Genomic DNA, 14441 nt, shown 5'->3' on the forward strand with positions numbered 1-14441 from the left:
AGCGGAGCCTTTCCTTTACTGTTAAGTAACGACCACAGCCAGCCCACGTTCCTCGGGGTGGGGGAATATGGAAGGGGCTGTGGGTTTGTTTATTTACTTATTTAAAACATTTGTATCCCGCCCTATGTCATCAAGACCTCAGGGCGGCGTTCCTCCAGCAACGTCTGCAACTCTTCCCTCCAAACACGTTACAGATGAAAATCGTGCGCCTCACAACGCCGTCACCCCGCCCCACTCCTATTCCCATACGAAGGGACGCCGTCACCCCTCCCCGCTCCTCCCTCTGCCTTTGCGCCGATTCCGGCCTTCGCAGGCGAGGCGGGGTTTCTATGGCAACGAGCGCGAGAGGGCGGGTCTCGGGGGAGCGTCGGCGGCCGCTTTGAGGCCTTGTGTGCTGGAGCGGCCCGGTGCCTGCCTTGCCTTGCCTTGCCTTGCCTTGCCTTGCCTTGGCCTGGCCTGCCCGCGCTCTCCTTCTTCGCAGCCGGGGGGCGGAACTGGCTGGCTCGACCTGCCTGATAAGGGTAGATTGGTGCTGTTATTATGTCTTTGCTGAGAGTCAGCCGCTTCCCAAAAGGAACCGCGAGGAAGCCCGCCAAGGCCAGAAGGAAAAAGCCCTCAGTCAAGCAGGAGTGGGATGTAAGTACGAGACTACGGCTCCGCCTCGCTTCGGATTGCAACCGGTTATAATAACGCTTCCCTAGTTCTGGACTCGCAAAAGCATCAACGTGGATCTAGAATCCCTTCGTTTGCCTGTCATTGGAAAGGGTGGATTTCTTTTAGGATTCGGAGTTTAAACCCCAAAACAAGAGCGGGTTATTGGCAAACTTTTCATGTTCTGGAGTAGGAACACAACACGAGATGCCACAAAAAGTAGTAAAGCTGAACGTTGAGCAAAAGAGGGGGAAAGTGGACAGGAGAAAGGGATCCTGGAGCCGCCCGAAGGGCAGCGTGTTGCAGCCGCTGCCCAGGCCAGCTTCGAGCATGTTGACAAGGGGGCATCTACACTACTGCTTTTAAAGCGCTTTGAAAACGTTTTGAAAACGGTATATGCAGTGTGTCCTGGGCCCCAACAGTTGTCAAAACTGTTATAAAGCAGTAGTGTCGATCCCCCCCTTAGGCTTCTTGTGAGGCTAATTTTCCATGGCCTGGATAGGATTGCAGCCTTCATTTGATAAGGAGGAACGATGTACAAGATGCTTTCTGGTTGTATACTACTTGAAAATGTTCGGCTAGAAGTGGTGTTCTGTTATCCTCCCCTGAAACGTTCCTAATGATCCAACCCTGCTACTTGCGTGCTATGTGGATGATCTGAAGTGAGTCTCTGATTTCAAGCATAAAAGATAACAAATGTGAGAACCTGGCTCATAAAAGAACCTTGGATTTATGAGAGCTTAAAACCAAATCAAAACTGCTATTTTGCAGACTGATACTTTATGTATTTACTCAGAAATTAACCTATTTTAACTCAGTGAAATTACTTTCCACGTGACTTTGCATATCTGTTTGAAGGCCACATGCCAGCAGTGGGTGGGGCACAGACTAAAGTGGCCACCCCCTCCCAACATTTCAGGCCTGCGGCTCTCCAAATATTTTCATGGAGAACCCCCTCACCCCAATTTTTATGTGTGCATGCACTATTTTTGCATGTTGTCAGAGTACTTCCATTTGCCACTGCTGCAGTGGTGAACAGTAACTGCTGTTTGAAGCAGCAATTTCTTGCCCCTCACCTTTTCCAACAGAAGAGTGACAACTGGATGGCTCCTGAAGGATCCAGTCCGCATACCATATGCATGCAAAAGGCTCACATCTCTTCTTCAGGGAAGGTGCTTTGGGAAGGGTGTGTGACCTTCTAAAATTCTTCTAAAGTTTTAAATATCTAATTTGAGCTAATTGCTCTATTAAAGAAAGAGGTTTCCAGCCCAGCCCTAGATTGGCCTGGTTCAGACAACATGCTAAACCATGCTGCTTAACCACAAAATGGTTAAGGGAATGCATGAAGGTTAATACATTTCCTTAGCCATTTTGTTGTTAAAGCAGCATGGTTTAGCGTGTTGTCTGAACCAGCCCATTATGGCAGTCCACACTATGTTTATTTATTTTGGGTATTTTGTTTCTCACAGTTCAGTCTAGCAAGCTTTCTCTCCTAGTCAGCTATGCCCCAGACTAAAGTCTGTTTATTTTGTCCCATAAAACTTAATAGAAGTTATTTAGCAAGAACTCAAGCCATCTGCCCGGCACTGCTATCAGGCAAGCTCAGGCACATGCTAGAACCCAAGCACCCTGGAACAGTGCTTCCTGGAAGAGCACCCTTCATAGATGTTATTTAAAAACAGTAACAACACCTTCCTCTGATTGGCTTTCCACTATCTTCTTGGATTTGCTCCCAACGCCCCAGAAGTTGAGTCAGCATTATAAGGCAGTGGCTGGAAAAGAAGGCCACCTCCTCAAAAACACCTTTCTCTCCGTCCCACCCCACTCAGGAATAACTCAACTACTGGGGCATAGGGGCAGATTGAAGATAGTGGCCAGCACCTACTTGGAAATGGATGTTGCTTGATGCTAGAGCACTGTAAAAAGTATTAAAAGGTAATGATAATAATAATTAAAGAATGAGGTCTAGACCATCAGAGGTGGTGCTAGCAATGGAGGAGGAGTTCATTTTAAGGGGGATCACAGTACGAGACTGTGCAGCAGGCCCCCTCAACTCTGTGGCAAGCCCTACTATGTTGTGTAATCCTGCCCCTTAGGTTTCTTGACTGTGTTTAGTTGATTTTTCTATAGACTTTGGAGAAAATATGTCATTCATTTGATGTACTTGGTTTTATTTTCTATCCTTACACTTGATGTGTTTTGTTACAGAGCACTGTTCATGATCTAACCGTTCATCGTGCGACACCTGAGGATATTGTAAGCTGGAAACTTGTCTTTGTTGACATAATACTATAGTAAGGCAGTTTCTGCAGGCTATGAAAGCAGATGAGCTGGGTTTTTAAACATGGATCTGGCCCAATCACAAGTAATGTGGAGGGTTGGGTTCAATTTTTAGACCAAAGGGGTATGCAAGTGAAGGGTCTGTACCCTCCTCATGCTCAACACTTACCTCTTTGTAATGTTCATTTTCCTCATGTTGGAGTTTGGCTGAGGTGAAACATGGTGGGGGCAAATTGATGAGGTAAGCTGCAGCTGTGTGTATGAAGAGCAGCATCTGTCACCGTGTTTCCCTTTTGCTGTTTAAATCTGAATCCTCCCTTTCTGCTCAGCCCTAATTTGGTGACTGTACCCAAGGAGTTATATGGTGGTGGTGTTTGTGGTGTAATTCATGCTCCAACAGTGTCAAGACTAGCCTAGCTAGTGTTTTTTTAAAGACCACAAAAGCCTTCTACTCAGACTACTTGTATTCCAGGTGTTTGGCATGTTGACTATGCAAGGCTCGTCAAGAATCTCAATTTTCATAACCCTAAAAAACTAGACGTGTGGAGCTTATTCATTGAAAGCTCAAGCAAGAGAGTGCTGGGCAGGGTTTCCATATGCAAAGGTAGCCTCGGCTAGCAGTACCAATCTTCTCCACCTCATCCCATAGCTACCACATGCTGCCAAATTGGCCATCTGAGCTCCATCCGTTTTTCTCCATTGCTTACTCATGTACACATACTCCATTTAAAAGTCTTATATTTGGGAAGAAGGAGTTATAAGCAAATACATCCACATTAACTTAGATAGGTATTCTGAGCATAATTTGGTGCAGAGTGTTCTAGTACAGAGTATCCTACTCAGAAGAGCCAAAGGAAGTAGTGTATATTCTGTGGCCTTTGTTTCTGCCATCTGCAACAAAAGGTTCACTGGGAAAGATAACAATCAAATATAAAATATTATTTTCCATTTATAAGCCAGTGTATGTTATAAGCATGCCCATTATTGCTGAGGTGCACTTCATTTTTGTTAACAGCTACACTTGATTTTCAGTAATTCAGGAACAGTGGGAGTTATTGTTTTGTCTGTATGTCACATAGTTAAGTGTTGAACTTTTGCCTCTGTGGGAATTGCAGATACCACTACTTGGTATATGAAGGTATAAAAATAGGAACTTGTCTAGCTTTTTGTGTGGTTTTCATTACCTTCATTTATTCCTATCCAGGTACGAAGACATGAGATGCACAAGTCAAAGAACAAAGTCCTTGTACACTTGGAACTGCAAGAAAAAGCATTAAAGAGCAAATGGAAGAAGCAGAGACCAATAACGTTAGAGTCGCTAGAGAAAAAGAAACTGGCCTTGATGAGAGAAGTAAGAAATAATTATCCAGATTTCCTGTTGCTGTCATAGGTGGCAAGTATTTACAATTTCGTCAAAATGCACAGCATCTTTTTCTATATTCCAGGAATGTAAACCCTTTTTGACGCAAGGGCTGCATTGCCTCAGTGAAAATCTATGCATGCCGGTAGTAGGTGAGAAGAGAACCTAAAGTGGGTGAAGCCACATTTTTCCACTCTAAGCCCTTCCTCCACAGTATCCTCACTCACTCACTCATGTGCCCACACTTAGTACAAGCACCTGCGCACGCACACTTCTTTCTCTTTCATTTTCCTTATTGCCCCTTTCTCTCCTCTTCCCCATTTTCCTTGTCACCACATTCTTTCTCTCTCTCCCACAGCCACTATTTCTAACAATGTCCAATTACATTCTTCTGCTTTTAAAATTGCTTATGGAATAATGTATTGAGATATATTGCATGAGTTTTGAGCTCATACACTCCCCTCCTGTTCCTTCTTTCACGCACCAGAAGAGGAGGTTAAAAACATTCATTTTCAGTTTTAAACAAACCACAAAAATGATACATGGAGTCTTCAGCAGGAATGGAACAGGGAATTGGAATGTCCTATTTTATCTAATCAATGGACCACCATTTTGGCATCGGTATCTGATATGTCAGTGGACCTTCAGTTACATCTTATTCAGCAAAAACTGTTTTGAGTCTATTGGATGCCACAATGTCTCTTTAATAAAGGTTTGTCTAAGTTGGCAAATTGTTGGAGGTGTCATACAGCTAATGCTTCTTTTATTCATATGTTCTTGAAATGCCCAGTGGTTGCCTCATTTTCGGAGGAAATCATCAGACGCATAACCCTTGTATTAGAAAGCTCTTTCATATTTTCTAATGTCCATGTCATCTTAAATTATACCTGCTTCTTGGAAAGTAACACACGGTCAGCATAAATGGGGTTTTCGCGCCCTCTTGACTGCTAAAAGACTGATACTACAACACTGGAAAGATAAAAAGCTCACTGCCTGTAATGCAATGGATTGAAGACCTAACAACGCTGGCAACATTAGAAAGAGTTGGTATTCAGGTGCCATTTACAAATGGACTTATATTTGGTCTGCCTTCAAGGACATTTATGCGTAATTTACTCCTCTTTCCCTTCTTCTTTTATTTAGAATGCTGGGATATTTGAAACTGAGCCTTTTGAAGCATGTAGTTGCACTTTTTTAAATAAATAAATTATTGTTTCATTTTGTTAGAACTTAAAATAAAAAATAATTAAATCCCATGATGGCCAACTCAGAGAACTGTTGTTTATTTAAATCAGACTTTCCTAATCTTGGATTCCCAGATGTTGATGGACTGCAACATCCATCATCTCCTGCCAGCATGGCCCATGGTCAGGAGTAATCAGAATTGTAGTCTAACACCATCTGTGGAAAGGCTGGTTTAACTATGGATACTGAGTACAAGTCACAGTCAAATTGTGGTTTTAGATCTTGGCTTGTTTACACTAACCAAACAAACCACAGTTCCCCAGGTTTGGACATCTTAGGAGACTGTGGTTTGTTTAAAGTTGGAAGTAAAATCTTCTGATCTCTTCCTCCTGGATTCTGAAAGAGGGAAGGGGGTGGGTGGGTTGTGTTTGTGCAAGGCTTGTTGTGGGTTGTCCAAGTAGCAAAAAAGCATATTTTCTCATTGTGTCTGAACAAGCAATTTCCTTAAACTAGGACAGGGCCAGTAAACATTTTGTTGTTGGATCACAACTCCCACTATCCCAGACCATTGCCCATACTGCTTGAATCTCATGGGAGTTGGAGTCCAACAACATTTGGAGGTCCACAGGTTCTCCACTCCTGATCTAAGAGGCTATAATATTTTCTAAGAAGCAGGTAATATTTTAGATAATATTTTACACATAAGTGAAATTGGCTTATTTATTTTTTCAAGATGGTTGCTAAAGGGTGCTTGGCATAAATATGATTTGGAAGTTGTTTGGTCATGCATGGACAGCACCGTTTTGCTTTATAAGAATCAGTAATCATGCCTCTAATTTTGAAACAGAGAATGATTGCATGTAAGGTGCAGTTTTGTACATGTTACGGTATTTATTGAATTAATTATACTTTTGCTTCCCATATTCAGCATTCTGAACATTAGTCTTAATGAAAGGTAGCATTTCAAGGATGCTGTTGCTAAGTGTTTATATCAATATTGCTATCCATATTTGTGTCACAGTGTTCTATTTTGGAGAGAAGGCATGTACTGGGGAAGAAAAGAGAAATGTTTGAAGTACAAATGGTATGTGTTTCCTGTGATTTCCCCGTTTCAGATTCTCTCTGAGCAGTACCAGCTACAGGATGTCCTGGAGAGATCTGACCATGCCATGGCTATGGTGAAAGACCTATTTGGAGATGCCCCTCACAGGCATTTAGGTGAAGTTTTACTGATTGAGATGTGGAATAGAATTAATATAGTTGGCCTTGTTTAGCATACCATGGAAACTAAACATTAAGTTCTATGCTGGTAATCCTTGTTTCATGTAACCTAGTGTGATGGTACAGATGAAAACTGCCTTTGCAGATAGCCACAACTGTGTGTCCCAAACTTGGTTTATAGTATATAAGCAAAGACTGCACATAAAGCCTATTGTCTCTTCTTAGCAGAGAGTGTTGATTTCATAGAATCATAGAACAGTAGAGTTGGAAGAGGCCTATAAAGCCATCGAGTCCAGCCCCCTGCTCAGTGCAGGAATCCACCTTAAAGTATTGCTGACAGATGGCTGTCCAGCTGCATCTTGAAGGCCTCTAGAGAGCCCATGACCTCCCTAGGTAATTGATTTCATTGTCGTACTGCTCACAGTCAGGAAGTTTTTCCTCATGTCCAGCTGGAATCTGGCTTCCTGTAACTTGAGCCTATTATTCTGTGTCCTATTATTCTGTGTCCTGCACTCTGAGAGGATCGAGAAGAGATCCTGGCCCTCCTCTGTGTGACAACCTTTTAAGTATTTGAAGAGTGCTCTCATGTCTCCCCTCAATCTTCTCTTCTCCAGGCTAAACATGTCCAGTTCTTTCAGTCTCTCCTCGTAGGGCTTTGTTTCCAGACCCCTGATCATCCTTGTTGCCCTCCTTTGAATTAGAGATGTAAAATTTCTGGGAATTTTGAAGCCATGGGGAAACCCCCCCCCCATATTTCCTCCCCAGAAAAAAACTGAAATTTTCAGAAAAATGGGGTGCAATGTTAGCCCCTTTTACAGATTGGAAGTCATTTTGTTACTTCAGGAACAGTGTATGCAAACAATTATTACAAATTGAATTTGTGTTTTTAAATTTTTACTTTTTTTTTGTATCAAGTGGAGCTACAAGCTCCTGAGCTGTAAGGAACCTCTTTGATTTTGCCAGTTTATGATGAGCAGGCAAAAAAACAATTTTAAAAAATAACAGAAGAAACCATCAACATTAGTAACAAAGAAAATCATTTATGTCCGTGCTAGTCCTCCACAGTTTCAAGCAGACATAAAGCACCCATTCCCTTAAAAACTGAGAAAAAGGGGGGACCAATTTGAAACCTTTTAGGTATTTTTTTTGCAAGACCGCAGTCGCATTCGTTCTGTCTCCGTCGGCAGTCAAACTGTTCTGCCTTCTCACTTGTAGTATTGTTGAGCCATTTCGTTTCTTTTTCCTAGGTATAGAACTTGGCATTTATCCCTATTAAATTTCGTCCTGTTGTTTTCAGCCCGGCGCTCCAGCCTATCAAGATCACTTTGAAGTTTGTTTCTGTCTTTGAAGGTGTTAGCTATGTTTTGTGTCATGTGCAAATTTGATAAGCATCCCTCATCCATTAATAAATATCCATTTATCATTAATAAAAATGTTAAAGAGCACTGAGCCCAGGACTGAGCCCTGCGGTACCCCGCTCATTACCTCCCCCCAGTTTGAGAAGGTGCCATTGATAAGCACTCCTTGAGTCCGATTCTGTAGCCAACTGTGGATCCACCTAATAGTTGTTCCATCTAGCCCACTGATCAGTTTGCTGATCAGAATGTCATGGGGCACTTTGTCAAAAGCTTTGCTGAAGTCAAGAGAGCTTCCCAGAGAGTTTCACACTGTTTCTTTCAGTGTAAATTGGTATTTGTGGAATCCATACTTCCTCCCTGTGTTGCTTCAGATGTTTTCCCTACACTAGCATAACCACTTCCATCCTAGCACTTGAGTATGAATGCCGGAAACCTACAGCTAGCATTTTGGCTGGTAAATTCTGAAACACATAATAACCCTTTCGCTTTTCAATCAGCAAGCCATAGGCTGGAACACCTTCCTTATGAGGAAAGGCTAGAATATTTGAGTGGTGGGGTTAGGTTAGAAGAAAGACGGCTTAGTGGGGACATGATACAGGTCATGGAATGGAGGAAGTGAACAGATAGCTTTTCTTTCATCTCTCATAATTCTACAACTTGGGGTTATCTACTAAAACTGATTGACAGGAGGCTCAGGGCAGACAGAAGCCAGTGTTTCTTCTTGCAGCATATAATTAACCTGTGAAATATGCCGCCATAAGATTTGGTGATGGCATCTAGTTTAGGCAGCGTTCAAGGGGAAGTGAACTAACTCATAGAGGATAAATCTGTCAATGGCTACTAGCCATGACTGCTATATGTAAGCTCCAGGTTCAAAATAATTAATAACTAAAGTTATAGGCTGACCAGAAACAAGATACTAGACAAGATGGGATCATTGGTCTGATCCAGCAGGATTCTTCTAATATTTTTATTCTTTACCTTGTGGTTATTTCTCGCTTGTGTGTGCACATCTGTGGGTGTGCACGTCTCTTCCTCTCCCACCCACACCCCAGTTCCAGCCTGATACCAGTTCTTTTGTGAGGCTTCTTTGCAATAAGCACAAGATAGTATAACTCTGATTTCAGGATATATTTAGCTACCAACTTAGATTACCACTTCAGGTAATGAAGTGGGTTTTGGCCTATAAAGTAATTAATCTTTAAAGTACTGTGAAGTTATTGTTTTGCTGCAACAGATTACCCTTCTGGAATTTGTTGGAATACAAAGTAACTGTCTTCCATTGAGGTAGTAAGGGTTGATTGGGAATGGTGCATTCTTTCTACCATTCTGATCCAATGGGATTAACTTCTAATGTTGGATCCTAGTGGCCTAGACAACTTTAGTTATTCATTCTTTTGCTCATTGTTATGCAACCTTCCGGTCTTCCTTTTACACGTCTTAGGTTTCCCAAACGTGACGGTAGCTCCTGATTATGGTCTGCAATCCTCTCAAGGTCCCATCATACAAAAGTGTGATCCTCCCACACAGCTCTCCATTCTTAGCAATCCCAAGGTAATGTATTTTTTCATGTGAAATATGTCACTAAATAAATGAAATACACTATGCTCTTGATAGTCGATCTCTGGAAGTATGGCTGTGGAATGGCAATGCACATGCAAGTTGAAAGAATATATACGCAAATAAAATATACAAGATAAATATGTATTCTTAGTCTGGTGTGATCTTTCACAGATATGAAATGTGGCTGAAACATTTGAGTATAGTGATGTCTTTCAAACATAATATCAGAGGCACCCTAAGTAATACTGAATCTTTTATCTAAGGACCTCTAAAATTAGGGATCTCAGAGTAAATCTCATTTAGCTTTCATGTGCTTTGAAAGTGCACTTCATATTAGAAACTTTTAAGGTTTCAGCAGTAATCTTGGTATTGATTTTAAAATGTTTTAAAAATATAAACCCAGCTTTTTATCTAGTTGACTTTAGTGAATTTGTAATTAACACTGCGACCCTACGCATATGTACCTTGGAGTAAGCCCCATTGAATACATTAGAACCAGGTTTCAGGTAAACAAGCATATAATGATGATATAAATAAAAAAAGGTTGCAGAAATATGAACAGATATTCTTATAAGTTTCTATTTCAATGCACTGAAATGTATAATTCTGCCAGCGGTTTGTGCTTATAATGTTTATCTAAGGCTGCACATCTCAATTGTTTCAACTTTAATGAAAGTATGATTACATTTATTGAAAACAATATTGTACTGACGCATGTTAGATGTTTTTAAAAGCTTTAACACTATGCTGGATTTCTCTTCTCCATTACCTGGCAATTAAGACTTGTCTTTCTGCCCCTGCTGCAGTGAAATTTAAGCTCACAGAGTCACAAAACTGTAGCAGTCACTGGCCAAGGGCAGTCTTCCTCAACCTAGTGCTCTCCAGATCTATGACCCCCACCATACATTGGCCATGACAGCTGGGGCTGATGGGCATTGAAGTCCAAAATATTTGGAGGGTAGAAAGTTGGGAAAGGTTGGCCCATGGCATTTGTGAAACTGTAAAATACATCCATACGAAGTACAGTAATTGAAATTGCTCCCATATATCTGTTTCCTGGAAGGCTGTCAGTGAAATAAGAGAACATGCTTCCATGTGCAAGACAAACAATGAGAATGATGCGTCTCTGAGCTTCAGATCCAACATTGACACGGACAGGTCAGTTTGTATCTCTGTTTGCCTCCACACATCTTACATAACTGCAAATGGTTTCTTAGTTTATATATCATCTACTAATCTAATTGCTCTCTTTGCGACTGCATTTCACACATGGGAAGTGCTCCTTGTAAATCTCCACAATGCCACCACAGTGCTTAAATAAAATAACTCTTCTTGAATTGTGCACTGCAGTCTCTCTCTCTCTCTCTCCCTCTGTGGAAATGCCTTCTATTGTATCACTCTTCCAGCTGACCGTGTTTAGTAGGTTTTGCTCCCATGGAATATTAAATCCTTGAGTTTAGGGAGCAGTGGCAATGCTGCGGCTGTGGAATTTCTCTCTCTGGGCCTACTGGCTCTCCACATTTATACTTTCAGATTTCAGGCTATGAACTTATATTGTTGCACTTCGTCAAGTCCTTGGTTATGGAACCATTTGAGCAATTATAGGAGATCTTTGTTTTACTCTGAGGTTTCTCCCTCTTGGGATTAAATGTGTTTAAAAGAGGTTTTTGTGTGTGCACATATTGCCTTATGTTGTTTGGCAAGGTGATCTAGATTTTTTTATTTACATTAGATCCTGAATTAGTCATGCTTAAAATAGACCCTTTGAAACTAATGGGACTTAAGCAGTCATGACAAAGGATATATGAAAAAATACTTTTAGTTTAGTTCATGTTTTATCAGGATTTACCCAGTTGCGCCATCTGCATGGGACACATATTTGGATGCCATCTGCAATTGAAGTCTGTACATTTGTGAGGTTGCAATTTGATTTCCAGTCCCCCAAAAATGTGTTAGTCAGCATGCGTACATTTGAAAAATACACATGAAAATATGCTTACTTTTGAGAAATACACAAATTTTCATGCGTAAAGAAAAACAGCTCTAATACAGACTCATAAACTGAAAAGGAGCTTCGAGATGGAATTCAGAGAACTTTAGCAAGCATCTGCTGATTTGGTCATCCCATTTATACACAACTAACTTAAGTCCCACTAATTGCAATGCATCTACTCTAAGTAGGGCTGAGTCTGGATCTAAGCCATTTTTTTTAAAAAAAAAGAAAGTGATATAAATTTAATTCCAGTATACAAACTTTGTAAATATTTCATATTGGAGGTATTTTTATTTATTTGTTATTAAAATGTTTTAGCTCTTAATCCTTGCAGATATCTGGACAGTATAAATCAACCAATCAATCATCATAATAAGAGAAGGCTGCAGATAACAAAAACATCCAGACAAATTGCATCAGCTGACTAAAATGCCTGGGAAATGAAAGAGGCTTTGAGCTGGTGTTGAAACAATTAACCATGTCGGTGCCTGTCAGAGGGTATTCCATAATTGGGTTGCCACTAGAGAAAACACTAAGTTAGCATTCATGTTGGAGCACAGCTTCCTATGAGCACAAGCAAACGGACTACTTTAACTCATCCATTATTGCTTAGTTGTAATATCTTAATATGTATTATGTATTACTTTGACAAAGTCGGAATTATGATCATGTGTCAAATGTGACTTGTCATCTTTTGCTTTGTGCTCCCCTAGCAGTTGTAGTTACTGCATAGTATGTGACTACCTCAATTGTCCACATTGTATGTATTAACACCATATATGTGGCACATATATGTCAGACAAAATTTGTACAGGTAGCTTGTGAAGATGGGTGAATAATCAGCCACTTAGATTTGAACAAGGAACCTAGCTGGAGTTGGATTGGGGCAGGGGTGGGGGCAAAGTTAATGTTCCTGAAAAGAAAAGTATATAGAGATGGAAGCATTTGCAAAGGTTGACTATTTATACCACAATAGAATACTCTGGCATTTGTTACCATAGTACAACATCTACATAAGCCTTTGAACAATGTTCAGAAACTTCAGCTTGTTCAGCTAGACTGCTGACTGGGGCAGGTTACAGGAAGGATGTAGCAACATCCATGTTTACAACAGCTTCACTGGCAGCCAATATATTTCCAAATAAATTCAGAATGTTTTATTGTTCAGGTTTTAAGATCTTTGTTTGCAAATTCAAGAAAAGACCTTCTTAGTGGCAACTTCCAAGCCCTGGAACTCCTTGCGAAGGGAGGCTCATTTAGGCAATAAGAAATGCAAAGAAGCGTTTTGAGGAGCATATCGGTAACAACATCAAAGTCAACAATAAAGAATTAGTTAAATATATCAGAAGCAGGAAACCAGTTAGGGAGGCAGTTGGGCCACTGGCTCATACTAAAGAGGGATAAGGAGATTGCAGAGAAATGGATTGGATTATTCACTGGAGTAGGACAGATACCTGTGCCTGAACAGATGTTTTCAGGAAGGAAATCTAAAGAACTGCGTCAAATACTGGTGACATATACTGCTTCCTTCTCTTCCTTGCTGTAGTCCAATGAAATGTTAAGATTTTTTAAAAAAAATATTTATTCGTGTACAGTATTTTTACCCTGCTCTTCAGCCAAAAAGGCTCCCAATGTACCTAAACCAATGAACCTAAATTTACTGTACGTCTTTGCTCTTTACGTAGGATGCTTTACCTTCTGAAAGAAGAAAACTCTGTAGTCATTGACCAAAAAGGGGCTTCTAAGCCACCAGCATCTATCACGTCATCACAGGGAGTAAATGTTCTTTCAACTCCAACAGCAGCTTTTCAGTCACCGGGACATACAGGTTCACTTTACTCCTTTTTTAAAAAATTGTAACACCAGAAATAAAAAGTATGTTGTGGGGCTTGCTGTAGGGCAAATGTTGACAGACTTCAGAGTTGTGGGATCTATTTTGTTGCTTTTACTAGAATTCCAGGATGGTGCCTGATACAAAAGGCATGCACTTAAAATTAAAGAATTCGGAGCTTAGGCAATAGTTTTGAGCAGAGCTAACAATATTTCCACACACAAATCCACTCCTTACTCCAAACATTCTTCATTTCAGCAATATAATTTAGGGTGTGTGGGGAGTCATTTTATTGCTACTGTTGTTAAATCATTGGAAGTAAGAAATCCTTGCTGATCTACTGCAGACATCTGCTGTTAAATCCATATCTACCTTCTGCCTACCCCTGTTGTAGGGGAAGGGATGCTCTGGAATATAGCTGGTTTTAAAAAAATGATATCTTGGAGAATACTAGTTAAACGATATTGCACCCTATGTTTTTTGTATTCGTTTAGCCCTTAATACTACTAATGTAGTCAGGAGAATCCATTCAAGACTTCAGAACGAAGAACAGACTCCAGATACCACATTCGTTGTGCAGCAAGTACTGAATGCTAATGTAAGGAAGCAAAAACAAACATTAACAAAAGGTATGATTTTAAAATTACCCTCTTACGTTAAATGTCAGAAAAAATAAGTTTGCTTTCTTCCATATCTTGACTAAAGCTTTGGCTCAGTTTTAGTTCTCACTGAGGTAACAAACCTGTACTGCTGCACATAGAGGCTAAGATGACTGAACACACACAAATTCCCTTCATATAGAAAGCTAGGGTGTTTGGAAGAGAGGTTATAGCCTAGCCTTGTCCCTAATAAGTTGGTTTCCTATATGTGGGGAATTTTTCTGTTCAGGAGTATTCAGACAGATGAACCTCTACCTGCAGTCTGAAATGGTGCAGCCTTGGCTGGGTTTATCAACATACTGCGAAAGAGGCCTGAGACTTGAATTCTCATTAAGGAGTA

The 14441-nt window shown here is 40.7% G+C and overlaps 1 protein-coding gene across 6 annotated transcripts in view; it reads left to right on the plus strand.

Annotated features, from left to right (window-relative positions):
- The first annotated feature begins 446 nt into the window (after positions 1-446).
- The window catches only part of SPICE1 (spindle and centriole associated protein 1), a 52029-nt gene continuing 38034 nt past the window's right edge, over positions 447-14441 (plus strand). For 3 of the 6 annotated variants that reach the window (XM_063128900.1, XM_063128902.1, XM_063128907.1), the window contains exons 1-8: positions 448-636; positions 2860-2907; positions 4136-4282; positions 6592-6694; positions 9500-9609; positions 10682-10776; positions 13297-13439; positions 13937-14071. In XM_063128900.1, coding sequence (XP_062984970.1) covers positions 541-636; positions 2860-2907; positions 4136-4282; positions 6592-6694; positions 9500-9609; positions 10682-10776; positions 13297-13439; positions 13937-14071 — 877 coding nt within the window. In that variant the 5' untranslated portion in view covers positions 448-540. Of the gene's footprint in view, positions 637-2290; positions 2587-2859; positions 2908-4135; positions 4283-6591; positions 6695-9499; positions 9610-10681; positions 10777-13296; positions 13440-13936; positions 14072-14441 lie in introns of those variants that run through there. The other 3 variants (XM_063128903.1, XM_063128901.1, XM_063128906.1) reach the window with 3 other exon arrangements.

This window comes from Elgaria multicarinata, chromosome 6, assembly GCF_023053635.1.
Source record: "Elgaria multicarinata webbii isolate HBS135686 ecotype San Diego chromosome 6, rElgMul1.1.pri, whole genome shotgun sequence".
Taxonomy (NCBI): domain Eukaryota; kingdom Metazoa; phylum Chordata; class Lepidosauria; order Squamata; family Anguidae; genus Elgaria; species Elgaria multicarinata.